Source organism: Salmo salar, chromosome ssa17 (assembly GCF_905237065.1).
Source record: "Salmo salar chromosome ssa17, Ssal_v3.1, whole genome shotgun sequence".
Taxonomy (NCBI): Eukaryota; Metazoa; Chordata; class Actinopteri; order Salmoniformes; family Salmonidae; genus Salmo; species Salmo salar.
This window is the reverse complement of record NC_059458.1, coordinates 47,954,822-47,970,019: the sequence shown is the minus strand read 5'-3', so window position 1 is coordinate 47,970,019 and position 15,198 is coordinate 47,954,822. Positions and strand designations below refer to the sequence as shown.

Below are 15,198 nucleotides of genomic sequence, written 5' to 3'. Positions count from 1 at the left end.
CAAGGATCATAATAATAGCATAGAATATACTGATACTACACATTTTGTTTATTTCAAAACATACATATTCATATTTATTTTGTACAGGCTTTTGTAGTCATGTTACACAGGAAATCAATCATTAAAATATTGTACACGTTTTCTATTAGCCCAACCGTTGTTAGCTCTTGTTAAATTGACCAAGATGACACAATACATCCTTGTTTAGCAATGATCCACATTCTAACAACAACAGTTATTCATCTCATTTGTAATGTACAGCTTCCTTTACCCTTCCCACTGGGCACACAGTGGTTGAATCAATGTTGTTTCCATGTAATTTCAATGAAATTACGTTTAACCAACGTGGAAGACGTTGAATTGGCATTGTGCCCTGTGAGATGATTCCTTTAATACATGGAATACAATATAGTAGGCCTAACAACAATCTATCACTTGGCAATAGACCAACAATAAAATACATGTGGAGATCAGTGTCCATTGAACAATGAGAAAGAAGCTTTTGTAATTGAACAGTTGACTTGTTTTATACCTGAAAGCACATTGGTTGTGTAAAAGAGCAAAATTGTTCCTTTCTCTCATTGCTTATCGGGCTGCCTGATACACTTTATCTTGAATTGGAATTTCAGTTAATTTCTCAAAATGACTAAGCTGAATTAGTCACTCCAATGGTGTCACTGGGGTCTTATTAGCAGTTTGAGTCCTTCACCCCCACTGGGAGGTAGCCATCTTTGACTGCTACCCCTACTGGCTCCATGCCTCCCTCGCCCTTGGGGTCAAAGGTGGCCAGCATTCTCTCCTGTTCCCTCTTGGTTTTGGGTAGGTCGTTAGAGGGCTGGAGGAGGATGTGAATGCGCTGCAGAGAAGATTTGAAATATTTATAAAGAATAATGGACTGAGTAGATTGAGATAATAACGTTAGTAATGTTGTGTATCAAAGAGGAATGAAACAATGGCCATAAAAACACTGGACTGAGAAACTTAAGGTTACTTGCTTAACCCTGGTTCTCTGATAATATGGGTGAGACATCTAACTGTGGGGTTCACCAGAATAAGTAGCTCGAAGGACCAATTATACACAAGTGTTGGACACAGACAGGTCGCGTGGTGAATGAGGGCACTCCTCCTCCCCTCATACTAGAGTCACTCGCCTGCCCTCTGATCACTCTTGAACGAAACAAACTTCCTCACACGCTTGCAACTAGGGGAATGTGGTGAGATGTCACTCTCATAATATTAGAGAACTGGGGTTACACAAGTAAACTTAAGTTATCTTTCAATTATTTGTTTTCGACGTCTCACTGTGGGATATGGCCAACTCCCGTATCGCACATGCTCTCTGAAGCCATGCAGTCTCAATATCAACCCTCAGAGGCCCGTCACCGAGGACAGTATGCACCAATGAAGGCGCAGTGACATCTTGTCGGAAGAACCTCAAAAGTATGAGGGGATGCCCAAAAAGCCACATCACAAATCTCCTGCAAGGAGATGCCCTTGAACAGTTCCCAAGAGGTGGCCATACCTCTGGTGGAGTGAGCTCTTAGGCCCTCCAGAGGCTGTAACCCTTTGCTATTATAGTCCAACACAGCTCAGCAATCAACACCATAGTGCTCACAAAGCTCATTACTAAGCTAAGGACCCTGGGACTAAACACCCGCCTCTACAACTGGATCTTGGACTTCCTGACGGGCCGCCCCAGGTGGTAAGAGTAGGCATCAACACATCTGCAACGCTGATCCTCAAACCGGTTCCCCTCAGGGGTGGGTGCTTAGTCCCCTCCTGTACTCCCTGTTCACCCATGACTGCGTGGCCAAGCACGTCTCCAACACCATCATTACGTTTGCTGATGACTCAACGGTGGTAGGCCTGATCACTGAAAACAATGAGACAGCCTATAGGGAGGTCAGAGACCTAATCAGTCTGGTGCCAGGCCAACAACCTCTCCCTCAATGTGAGCAAGACAAAGGAGATGATTGTGGACTACAGGAAAAGGAGGGCCGAACAGGCCCCCATTTACATCGACGGGGTTGAAGTGGAGCGGGTCGAGAGTTTCAAGTTCCTTGGTGTCCACATCCCCAACAAACTATCATGGTCCAAACACACCAAGACAGTCATGAAGAGGGCACGATAACACCTTTTCCCCCTTGGAAGACAAACGATTTGGCATGGTTCCCCAGATCCTCAAAAAGTTCTACAGCTGCACTATCGAGAGCATCCTGACCATTTGCATCACCACCTGGTATGGAAACTGCTCGGTATCTGACCATAAAGCGCTACAGAGGGTAGTGCGTACAGCCCAATACATCCCTGGGGCCAAGCTTCCTGCCATCCAGGACCTATATAACAGGCGGTGTCAGAGGAAGGCCCAAAAATGTGTCAAAGACTCCAGTCACCCAAGTCATAGACTGTTCTCTTTGCTATCGCACGGCAAACGGTACCGGAGCGCCAAGTCTAGGTCCAAAAGGCTACTTAACAGCTTCTACCCCCAAGCTATAAGACTGCTGAATCAAATGGCCACCCAGACTATTTAAATAGCTAGCGCTATTTAATCTCCATGCTTTCCAATGGCTCAAAAGGCTGCTGTGAAACAGTCTCAAGCACAATAGACACATTACATGACAGGGATAAAGGCTTGGGAACTGTACGTAAGCGACAGGCCCCCTTAAAAGAAACATCATGACGGGATGTTTTCCCACTGTGTTTTTGTGGAAGCCTATTTGACAGGCCTAGATAGCAGCTAGAAAGACCTTAAGAGTTGAGAAAGCCTTCCCTCAGTCCAAAAGATCCTGCAAGAAGCATAACACCTAGGATACAGAGCATTGGAACCAATCTGTTTTTGGTCACACCACTTCTCAAAAATCCACCACTTATTTCCATACAGTGAGCATGTGGAATCATCAATGACAAGAGGCAAGCCTGTCACATCCAGATTTAACTTCAGAGGGCCATGGATCCGGGTGAGGGTGGAAAATCTTATTTTCGCTTGGGTCAGCAGATCCCTGCGTAACGGGAGTTGACAAGGCTCGTTGTATTGCCTAGCCATGGCGGGGCTACCAAGATGAGGGATAAGCCGCCTTCCCTCACTCTGGCCAGAGTGGGGAGTATGAAGCTGAGGGGAAGAAAAGTGTGCGTGTGTTCTTGCAACAAAGAGCTCTACAGACGCTTGACCATATTTCACCCAGATCTGTCTCACCACCTGGGGAAAGAGTCTCCAGTCCCTTAGATGGGGATTCCCTCTGGACGATAAGTCCACTCATATGTTCAGTACACCCGGGACATGAGTTGTGCGTCAGGACAGTAGGTGTGCTCTGCTCCACAGAATAATCCAGATGAATAATCTGTGTAAGCACATAGGGTGAGTGCTACCCGACTACAGTCGTATTGTCCCTTCTGATCAAAACGTGACAATTCCAAAAGGGAGGGTAGAAAGTGTTTCAGTGAAAGAAACACCACCAGCAGATAAAGGTAATTTCTGTGAGCAATTTGTGAAGTGGGGTCCTTACTATGTTTATTACATTTCCCCCGTGAACTGTGCCCCAGCCCGTGAGTGATGTCACCACTTCCCTCGTTGCCATTACAGTTAGGGGAGTGCCAGGAATGAGGATCGAGGGGCTCTTCCAGTGATGGAGAGCCGAGAGATGTATGGAAGTCTATTCAATCGTACACAGACGTTGGGCAAACACCCAGCGCTGGAAGTCTCTCATGCTAAGTAGGCCAAGAGGTACTACTGAGATGGTGGACGCTATCAACCCCAGCACTCGGAGGCACGTCTTGAAAGTGACAGAGCGCCCCCTGTGGAACAGAGAGGCATTGCCGGTAGCCACGATTCCCGGGTCTACGGGCAGAGAAGTTGAAGGCTTTGCCTTCCTCCTTTCAAAGTTCTGCCGCATGGACGTGACAGCCGGCAAACAGTTCCTTCAGGAGCGTAAAGGAAACCAGCTTTCTCCTTGTATAACAGGCTGGACAGGTTGAGCCACAAATCTCTCATCTACCACGGCAAGGCTCATTTCACAGCTGAAGCCTTGAATGGCACCCCTGAAGGCTCGGAGGTTGAGGTCTGTGACAACACAGATCTCATCCCACGGGTCTGGGTTAGGCTTGCCAATCGATGAGATTGTGCATCTCCAACTCAAATTGGCCTGATAAACCAGTAGTAGGAACATAACATTCAACGCCCGTACAGAACGTGTTGAAGACACAGACCTTTTTGTAAATAAACTCAAAGAAGCAACGTGAACATAGCTAGCATTCGCTACGTGGGCTAGTTACCTAGCTAGTTAGCGCTATGTTGGTCTTACGACAAACAAAAGCATGGCTCTTGACAAATAAGCAATTTCTAGTCAACTCCGGCGAGAGAGCAAACTAGTAATTCTACCCTTCCTAGTAGAAAAGCCTTGCGGCGAGCTAGCCAGTTTAGCTAAGCCTTGCAACTAAGCCTCCGCAGCTAGCTTTGTGACGCTAGCTACAACTGGAGACGTAGGAAGAAAATCAGTGAAGCAAAGTCTAACCCTAAATCGGAAAGCTTTCCTTTTGGTAGTCACCCAACACCAAAGACGCGAGCTGATAATTCAGTGCTTAGCGATGTAACCTTAACGCCACACCTGTGAATAGTTAAACAGGATAACAGATCAAGTCAGGCGAGTGGCTCTTCTGTCTTTGACAGAAGTGTATGAATGGTCCATTGAGCTATTTAGGAGATTCTGGTGAATCCCAGTGAGATGTCGAAACAAATAATGGAAAGACAACTAATATTAATAATGTGTATTATATTAATGTCTAATTTACAAACAGCAGAATTTAGGCACATACAATAACGCATCCAACCAAACATTAATAACAACAATGATTTCAGATTCAGTTGACAGAAAAAAATGCTTTTGGTATACAATGTTTCTCTGATATTATATTCTGTTACATGTCCTTCCCCTCCATTAATCACAAAACCTACACCACACACACACAGTACCAGAAAGGTTAGGACACACCTACTCATTCAAGGGTTTCGCTTTATTTCTACTATTTTCTACATTGTAGAATAATAGTGAAGTCATCAAAACTATGAAATAACACATGGAATCATGTAGTAACCAAATAAAGTGTTAAACAAATCCAAATATATTTTATATTCGTCAAAGTAGCCACCCTTTGCCTTGTTGACAGCTTTGCACACTCTTGGAATTCTCTCAACCAGCTTCATGAGGAATGCTTTTCCAACAGTCTACAGGAGTTCCCACATATGCTGAGCACTTGTTGGCTGCTTTTCCTTCCCTCTGCGGTCCAACTCATCCCAAACCATCTCAATTATGTTGAGGTCGGGTGATTGTGGAGTCTAGGTCATCTGAGGCAGCACTCCATCACTCTCCCGCTTGGTCAAATAGCCCTTACACAGCCTGGAGGTGTGTTGGGTCATTGTCAGGTTGAAAAACAAATGAAGTGCAAACCAGATGGGATGATGTATTTTTGCAGAATGCTGTGGTAGCCATGCTGGTTAAGTGTGCCTTGAATTCTAAATAAAATCACTGACAGTTTCACCAGCAAAGCACCCCCACACCATCTCCATGCTTCACGGTAGGAACCACACATGCGGAGATCATCCGTTTACCTACTCTGCGTCTCACAAAGACATAGCGGTTGGAACCAAAAATCTCAAATTTGGACTCCAGAACAAAGGACAGATTTCCACCAGTCTAATGTCCAATGTTCCACCAGTCTAATGCTCGTGTTTCTTGGCCCAAGCAAGTCTCTTCTTATTATTGGTGTCCTTTGGTAGTGGTTTCTTTGCAGCAATTCGACCACAAAAGCCTGATTCACGCAGTCTCCTCTGAACAGTTGATGTTGAGATGTGTCTGTTACTTGAACTCTGTGAAGCATTTTATTTGGGCTGCAATCTGAGGTGCAGTTAACTCTAATGAACGTATCCTCTGCAGCAGAGAGGATATAGTGCTTGATGGTTTTTGCGACTGAAACTTTCAAAGTTCTTTAAATTATCCGGACTAACTGACCTTCATGTCTTAAAGTAATGATGGACTGTCGTTTCTCTTTGCTTATTTGAGCTGTTCTTGCAATAATATGTTCTTGGTCTTTTACCAAATAGGGCAATCTCCTGTATAGCACTCCTACCTTGTCACAACACAACTGATTGGGTCAAAATTAACTTTTAAGAAGGCACACCTGTTAATTGAAATGCATTCCAGGTGATTACCTCATGAAGCTGGTTGAGAGAATGCCAAGAGTGTGCAAAGCTGTCATCAAGGCAAAGGGTGGCTACTTTGAAGAATCTCAAATATAAAATATATTTTTATTTGTTTAACACTTTTTTGGTTACTACATTTACATTTTATCCAGAGCGACTTACAGTAGTGAATGCATACATTTCATTAAAAATAATTCCCATCCGTACTGGCCCCCTGTGGGAATCGAACCCACAACCCGGGCGTTGCAAACACCATGCTCTACCAACTGAGCCACAGGGAAGCTACATGATTCCATTTGTGTTATTTCATAGTTCTGAAGTCTTCACTATTATTCTACAATGTAGAAAACACACACACGCGCAAAAGTATGTGGACACCACTTCAAATTAGTGGATTCGGCTATTTCAGCCACACCCGTTGCTGACAGGTGTAGAAATTCGAGCACACAGCCATGCAATCTCCATAGACAAACATTGCCAGTAGAATGGCATTACTTAAGAGCTCAGTGACTTTCAACGTGGCACCATCATAGGATGCCACCTTTCCAACAAGTCAGTTCGAGCTGCCCGGTCAACTGTAAGTGCTGTTATTGTGAAGTGGAAACTAATAATAAGCGGTGATATGAATTGTGTACTTACGCCCAATCTGGATTGTAGCTCTCCTAAGGTATAATTTTCATCAAAAAAGACAGTATACACAATTCAGCTATTTCTTAAGACATATGGCATATCTGATGCGTGACGTTGACACAATCCCACAGCTAGGGATTATTCTTCTTTCTCACCAGTTCATAAGATTATCACGTATAGACTACTTTTCCCTAGAAAAGAGATTTATCCTACTTATCACGGAGTGTGATAACCAAGCTATAGTCATTCGGATCGTTCTCCTCTTACTATGAAACTACTTATACCAAATACACAGCCTAATTGTCGCCCTTGGCGGCTTAACTCTCTACTGCTATTAGATTAAAGTGCAATATTCAACACCTAGGGGATCTTACAAAATAAAATGTTGGATTTGGATATGGAATATTCACACTATTCCTCCGCAGATCTACTAAAACAACATTTGACACCTCAGGCAGAGTGATCTTATTTCAACTCGACAAGCTGAAAATCTAATAAATTAATCTCTACACAAAAATGATGAACATGGAGAGAATTCAGGGAAAAATTATTATATATATATTTTTAAATGTGAATCATATTTTTATTTGGTGTACCCCTGACGGCATTGCACGTACCCCAGTTTGGGAATATCTGCTCCAGAGAATACATATCTATATGTCGAAGACATGCTGTAATTCAATTTAAAATAGTTAAATCGGGTGCATTGGTCAAAGGCAATACTATCCGAGATTAGACCAGAAATAGATTCCACTTGTGACCGATGTAAGCAGGCTCCTGCTACTTTATTACACATGTTTTGGACATGCCCGAAATTGACAGATTTCTGGATATCAATTTGAGACATTTTCTAAGATACTGGAGACACCTATATAACCTTCTGCCTTTATTGCATTATTCAGAGTGGCACCACAGGAGGCCCCTCAACAGTTCTATGGGCAACATGCTGGCATGTACTACTCTTCTAGCTAGACGTCTCATACTATTTAAGTGGAAGGATCGGTTTCCTCCTACTTTTAATTATTGGATAAAGGAAGTTATGCAACATCTCAAGCTAGAGAAAATACACTACTCCGTTAGGGGATCTGCAATTATACTTTATAATATCTGGCAATCTTTCCTATCCTTTGTAGAAGACATGAACCCAGTTAATTTCACAACTCCTTAAACCAACCCAAATTAGAATTTGTATGATTATTTTTACTCTAACTTTGTTAAATAATATCTTAGTATTTTTTTTTTACCTATTTGATTAGATTACTCATTGTATATCAAGCCTGCTTTAAGTCTGGTTTTGGGGTGGGGCTCTGTTAGAACACGGGGGGGTTTGGGGTGGGTTTGATTTGATTTGGTAGGGGACCCATGTGAGTTCTGCACTCTAACTGTTCTGTATTATCTGTATAATCATAAAAAATGCCAAATAAAAAAAACCTTTGTTGAGATCGGTAGAAGAACTTGACAGGCCTGCACAGAGCCCTGACCTCAACCACATCGGACACCTTTGGGATGAATTCGGAATGCCAACTGCGAGCCAGGCCTAATCGCCCAAAATCAGTGCCCGACCTCACTAATGCTCGTGACTAAATGCAAGCAAGTCCCCGCAGCAATGTTTCAACATCTAGTAGAAAGCCTTCCCAGAAGAGTGGAGGCTGTTATAGCAACAAAGGGGGAACCAACTCCATATTAATGTTCATGATTTTGGAATGAGATGTTCGACGAGCAGGTGTCCACATACTTTTGACCATGTAGTGTATGTTGTGTCAAGAGGAAATGTGCAGGTAAGCAAAGGAATCTAAATTCACCTCTCTGAACGTTCCTTCTGTGGTGGAGAGTTTGTAGATAATCCAGAAAGGGATGCAGACCATGGAGGCAAGAGCCAGGAGCCAGCCTATCACATAGCCCCACCAGGGGTACACATACTCATTGTTGTACTTCAGAGGGGTGTACTTGATGAGGGAGAACGCAAAGGTGGCCTAGAGAAAAAAACAAGTATTTGATTTAGAAGTGGGCCTTGACTGGGGCCGTCAACATTTACAACTAACTGGTGTTTTTCCATATCATGGGATCTGTCTAGGGCCCAGAGTTTTTCCTGGTCAGGAAAAAAATCCTTTCCCTAACCATAACTAATGACATTTTATACTGTATATGAGAGTTTACATGGGTTTGTAGGTTACTCACAACACATGTGGCTGGGGTGACATACAGCCAGCAGTATTTAATGTAAGGTCCTGGACGGTAGCCAATCATGTCTTCGATGTTATCATAGAAGCGGTCGACACCTGGAACAACATACAGAGACAGGCTAACCATGCTGGGTTTGGTCATAAGAGCTGTGGACACAAATGTCAACAACTGAGACAATGAAGCAGTCTCTGAACAGTACTATCAAAGGTGAGGAATATACAGTGCATTCGGAAAGTATTCAGACCCCTTGACTCACATTTTGTTACATTACAGCCTTATTCTAAAATTGATTAAATCCTTTTTTTCTCTCTAATCAATCCATAGAATGACAAAGCAAAAACAGGTTTTTTGAAATGTTGGCTAAGTTCAATTATTATTTTTTTTTTTTTAAATAAAAAAAAGCACATATCACATTTCCATAAGAATTCAGACCCTTTACTCAGTACTTTGTTGAAGCACCTTCGGCAGCGATTACAGCCTTGAGTCTTCTGGGTATGATGCGACCAGCTTCGCATACCTGTATTTGGGGAGTTTCTCCCATTCCTCCCTGCAGATCCTCTCAAGCTCTGTCAGGTTGGATGGGGAGCGTCACTGCACACTTATTTTCAGGTCTCTCCAAAGATGTTCGATCTGGTTCAAGTCCTGGCTCTGACTGTGCCACTCAAGGACATTTAGAGACTTGTCCCGAAGCCACTCCTGCGTTGTCTTAGCTGTGTGCTTAGGGTCGTTGTCCTGTTGGAAAGTGAACCTTCCCCCAGTCTGAGATCCTGAGCAATCTGGAGAAAGATTAGTAATGAAAACTGTCTGTACTTTGAGCCGTTCATCTTTGCTTGGATCCTGACTAGTCTCTTCCAGTCCCTGCCACTGAAAAACATCCTGACAGCATGATGCTGCCACCACCATAGTTCACCGTAGGGATGGTGCCAGGTTTCTTCCAGATGCTACGCTTGGCATTCAGGCCAAAGAGTTCAATCTTGGTTTTGTCAGATTGACGAATCTTGTTTCTCATGGTCCGAAAGTCATTTAGGTGCCTTTTGGCAAACTCCAAGCAGGTTGTCATGTGCCTTTTACAGAGGAGTGGCTTCCGTCGGGCCACTCTACCATAAAGGCCTGATTAGTGGAGTGCTGCAGAGATGGTTGTCCTTCTGGAAGGTTCTCCCATCTCCACAGAGGAACTCTGGAGCTCTGTCAGTGACCATTGGGTTCTTGGTCACCTCCCTTACCAAGGCCCTTCTCCCCCAATTGCTCAGTTTGGCCAGGCAGCCAGCTCTAGGAAGAGTCTTGGTAGTTACAAACTTCCTCCAGTTAGGAATGATGGATGCCACTGTTGTTGGGGACCTTCAATGCTGCAGAAATGTTTTAGTACCCTTCCCCAGATCTGTGCCTTGACGCAATCTTGTCTCAGAACTCTACGGACAATTGCTTTGACCTCATGGCTTGGTTTTTGCTCTGACATGCACAGTCAACTGTTGTACCTTATATAGACAGGTGTGTGCCTTTCCAAATCATGTCCAATGGAAACAGGGTGCACCTGAGCTCTCATAGCAAAGGGTCTGAACACTTTTGTAAATAAGATATTTATTGTTTTTTTTTTATAAATGAGAAAAAATGTCTCAAATCCTGTTTTGTCATTATGGGGTTTTGTGAGTAGATTCATGAAAAAAAAACAACATTTAATCAATTTTCGAATAAGGCTGTAACGTAACAAAATGTGGAAAAAGTGAAGGGGTCTGAATACTTTCCCGAATGCACTGTATTCTGGAATAAACCAGTGACAGTTCTGTCTTTGTGGGATTGATATGGTGTAACTATCTTTTGAACGGTTCCATCAGATATTTTGTTGTTGTTGTAGAATTGTATTCTAACTTACCATAGACCCATGCGATGGAGACTGTCTCAAAGATGGCCATGAAGAGAAGACACATGCCACTAGCAGCATAGTAGTCCATCAGCTGGAATACATATAACCCACCCTGAAGAGACAAGAAAACAACTCAAAAACACTCGAGATCGGTGTGGAAGAACTTGTCTGGCCTGCACAGACCCCTGACCTAAACCCCATCAGAATGAATTGGAACGCTGATGGCGAGACAGGCCTAATCGCCCAATATCAGTGCCCGACTTCACTAATGCTCGTGGCTTAATGGAAGCAAGTCCCCGCAGCAATGTTCCAACATCTATTGGAAAGCCTTCTGTTATAGCATCAAATGGGGACCAACTCCGTATTAATGCCATGATTTTGGAATGAGATGTTCGACGAGCAGGTGTCCACATACTTTTTTTAAACTAATTTTTAACCCCCTTTTTCACGATATCCAATTGGTAGTTACGATCTTGTCTCATCGCTGCAACTCCCCAACGGGCTCTGGAGAGGCGAAGGTCGAGTCATGCGTCCTCTGAAACATGACCTGCTAAGCCTCGCTTGAAATTTTTTGTTTAACCTTTATTTAACTAGGCAAGTCAGTTAAGAACAAATTCTTATTTACAATTACAGCCTACCGGGGAACAGTGAGTTAACTGCCTTGTTCAGGGGCAAAACAACAGATTTTTACCTTGTCAGCTCGGGGATTCGATCCAGCAACCTTTCGGTTACTGGCCCAACGCTCTAACCGCGCTGCTTCATAACACCTGCTTACTTAACCTGGAAGCCAGCCGCATCAACATGTCGGAGGAAACGCTCAACTGACAACCGAAGTCAACTTGCAGGCGCCCGGCACGCCACAAGGAGTCACTAGAGCGCGATGAGCGAAGGAAAACCCTCCCCTAACTCGGACAACGCTGAGCCAATTGTGCGCCGCCCTATGGGACTCCCGGTCACAGCCAGCTGTGACACAGCCTGGGATCGAACCCCCAGGTAGTAGTGACGTCTCAACACTGCGATGCAGTGCCTTAGACCGCTGCGACACTCAGGAGGCCCCTGGTCATGTATTGTACAACTGTCCTGAACCACAGTGATGAGGCTGTTAATCACTCAAGGGTTTCTGTCCTCAAAATGAAAAAGTCCTAGGTGATAAAACAAATCAGAGTATATATTTGTTTTGTTTGCTTTGAACGCAATCTTGACCAGCCACCTGGTAAGTTAGACTTTATGTCTGTCTGTCTGCATATTACAGCTAAAGAACACAATGAAATAGGCCTTGAGGGTTTATCCCCAACCCAGTCCCCAGGCACATGTCTCCCCCTAACTAACCCATGAGGGTTAATTCCAGATGTGATGCCTACCTCCATCAGCATGACCAGGCCCATGAGGAAGGAGATGAAGGCCACAAAAGCCAGAAAGAGCTCCCTGCGGTTCTTACGACGAAACACCTCGGGATACATGTCCACCATGGCTGTTGTCAAGCTCTCTACACACACAAACTGGAGAGAAAGGGAGAGGTATTTTAACACATCTCAGTTCTAGGCATGTTTGGTAACAAATAGTAAGCATCTCTGATATCATGTTAGGCTAGGTATGTTTGGTTACATAGATAATGATGCTCTTGGATCTCCTCTCAGTTCTCGTTGTACAGAAGTGGTCCGTTTTATCCTTAACCGGGCCAATTTTCTTGACAGTACGTTCATAAACATTGTAAATTACTTCGGAGGCCTTACTTGACTGTCCAACCCTAGCAGGATGATCATGATAAAGAAGAAGACGGCCCATAGTGAAGAAAACGGCATCATGGCCACAGCACGAGGATACGCAATGAAGGCCAGACCAGGACCTAATGAAGAGAGAACAGGGAATCATATATAATACAAAATAACATTATACCTGCATTTGAACAAATTATTGAAATGATCTTAAATAACAACTAGGTCACATTAAAAGACACTTACCAGACTCTGCTACCGCTGAGATGGGGACATCCTGTTCATAAGCCATGAAACCCAGGATGGAGAAGATGGCAAAGCCTGCCACAAAGCTTGTCCCACTGTTCAGGAAGCACAGGGCCAGGCAGTCTCTGCAAAACAAGATACCAAAGACATGAAGATTTAAGGGGAGTTTGTTTTCCTCTTATAAGGGAATAATAAAAACAGAACCAATAATTACCATAGTGTGTGTGTTTGGTAAGAGTGTTTAATGCATCTTTAGCGTACTTGTAGCAGTTGTTGTTGTACTTGTTGTAACTCCCCAATGCTATGAGGGAGCCTAGACAGATGGCATAGGAGAAGAAGATCTGGGTGCCTGCATCCATCCATACCTGTCATACAGAGAGAGGTGAGGGCACAGAGGCCAGTCAAGCAACTACTGTAGGAGAAAATTGACTAATAAAGGCAAAGGTGTGTCATCTAGGGATGGTATTGGATCATAACCAAGCTCATGAATAATGATGCCACTTTAATAATGTTTGCAATGTTACATTACTCATATCATATGCAGTAGATGGTATAAAATACAGTACCTTGCCTATGCAGCTCCACTATCGCTCATCCATATATTTATATGTACTTATTCTCACTCATCCATTTAGATGTGTGTGTATTAGGTAGTTCTTGGGAAATTGTTAGATTTGTGTGTATTAGGTAGTTGTTGGGAATTGTTAGATTATTTGTTAGATATTACTGCACTGTTGGAACTAGAAGCACAAGCACTTCGCTACACTAGCATTAACATCTGCTAACCATGTGTATGTGACCAATAACATTTGATTTGAATAAAACTGTGCAAATACAAGCCTCCTTGTAAAAAGTAATGGAGTGACCCGTTTTTGTTTTGGCAGGTTTCCTGACTGAGGGCCACCATTTTATATATATCTATACAGTGGGGGAAAAAAGTATTTGATCCCCTGCTGATTTTGTACGTTTGCCCACTGACAAAAAATGATCAGTCTATAATTTTAATGGTAGGTTTATTTGAACAGTGAGAGACAGAACAACAACAAAAATATCCAGAAAAACACGTCAGAAATGTTATAAATTGATTTGCATTTTAATGAGGGAAATAAGTATTTGACCCCCTCTCAATCAGAAAGATTTCTGGCTCCCAGGTGTCTTTTATACAGGTAACGAGCTGAGATTAGGAGCACACTCTTAAAGGGAGTGCTCCTAATCTCAGCTTGTTACCTGTATAAAAGACACCTGTCCACAGAAGCAATCAATCAATCAGATTCCAAACTCTCCACCATGGCCAAGACCAAAGAGCTCTCCAAGGATGTCAGGGACAAGATTGTAGACCTACACAAGGCTGGAATGGGCTACAAGACCATCGCCAAGCAGCTTGGTGAGAAGGTGACAACAGTTGGTGCGATTATTCGCAAATGGAAGAAACACAAAAGAACTGTCAATATCCCTCGGCCTGGGGCTCCATGCAAGATCTCACCTCGTGGAGATGCAATGACCATGAGAACGGTGAGGAATCAGCCCAGAACAACACGGGAGGATCTTGTCAATGATCTCAAGGCAGCTGGGACCATAGTCACCAAGAAAACAATTGGTAACACACTACGCCGTGAAGGACTGAAATCCTGCAGCGCCCGCAAGGTCCCCCTGCTCAAGAATACATATACATGCCCGTCTGAAGTTTGCCAATGAACATCTGAATGACTCAGAGGACAACTGGTGAGTGTTGTGGTCAGATGAGACCAAAATGGAGCTCTTTGACATCAACTCAACTCGCCGTGTTTGGAGGAGGAGGAATGCTGCTTATGACCCCAAGAACACCATCTCCACCGTCAAACATGGAGGTGGAAACATTATGCTTTGGGGATGTTTTTCTGCTAAGGTGACAGGACAACTTCACCGCATCAAAGGGACGATGGACGGGGCCATGTATCGTCAAATCTTGGGTGAGAACCTCCTTCCCTCAGCCAGGGCATTGAAAATGAGTCGTGGATGGGTATTCCAGCATGACAATGACCCAAAACACACAACAAAGGAGTGGCTCAAGAAGCAGCACATTAAGGTCCTGGAGTGGCCTAGTCAGTCTCCAGACCTTAATCTCATAGAAAATCTGTGGAGGGAGCTGAAGGTTCGAGTTGCCAAACGTCAGCCTCGAAACCTTAATGACTTGGAGAAGATCTGCAAAGAGGAGTGGGACAAAATCCCTCCGGAGATGTGTGCAAACCTGGTGTCCAACTACAAGAAACGTCTGACCTCTGTGATTGCCAACAAGGGTTTTGCTACCAAGTACTAAGTCAGGTTTTGCAGAGGGGTCAAATACTTATTTCCCTCATTAAAATGCAAATCGTTTTATAACATTTTTGACA

The 15,198-nt window shown here is 43.7% G+C and overlaps 1 protein-coding gene across 1 annotated transcript in view; it reads right to left on the bottom strand.

Annotated features, from left to right (window-relative positions):
• Positions 1–27: 27 nt before the first annotated feature.
• Positions 28–15,198, bottom strand: part of LOC106575953 (sodium- and chloride-dependent GABA transporter 2) — a 27,260-nt gene continuing 12,089 nt past the window's right edge. The window contains exons 8-15 of the mRNA XM_014152724.2: positions 13,091–13,194; positions 12,830–12,954; positions 12,602–12,714; positions 12,230–12,367; positions 10,878–10,980; positions 9,002–9,102; positions 8,626–8,796; positions 28–856 (exon numbers count right to left, since the gene is read on the bottom strand). Of these exons, the coding sequence (XP_014008199.1) occupies positions 689–856; positions 8,626–8,796; positions 9,002–9,102; positions 10,878–10,980; positions 12,230–12,367; positions 12,602–12,714; positions 12,830–12,954; positions 13,091–13,194 (1,023 nt within the window). The 3' untranslated portion in view covers positions 28–688. The remainder of the gene's footprint in view (positions 857–8,625; positions 8,797–9,001; positions 9,103–10,877; positions 10,981–12,229; positions 12,368–12,601; positions 12,715–12,829; positions 12,955–13,090; positions 13,195–15,198) is intronic.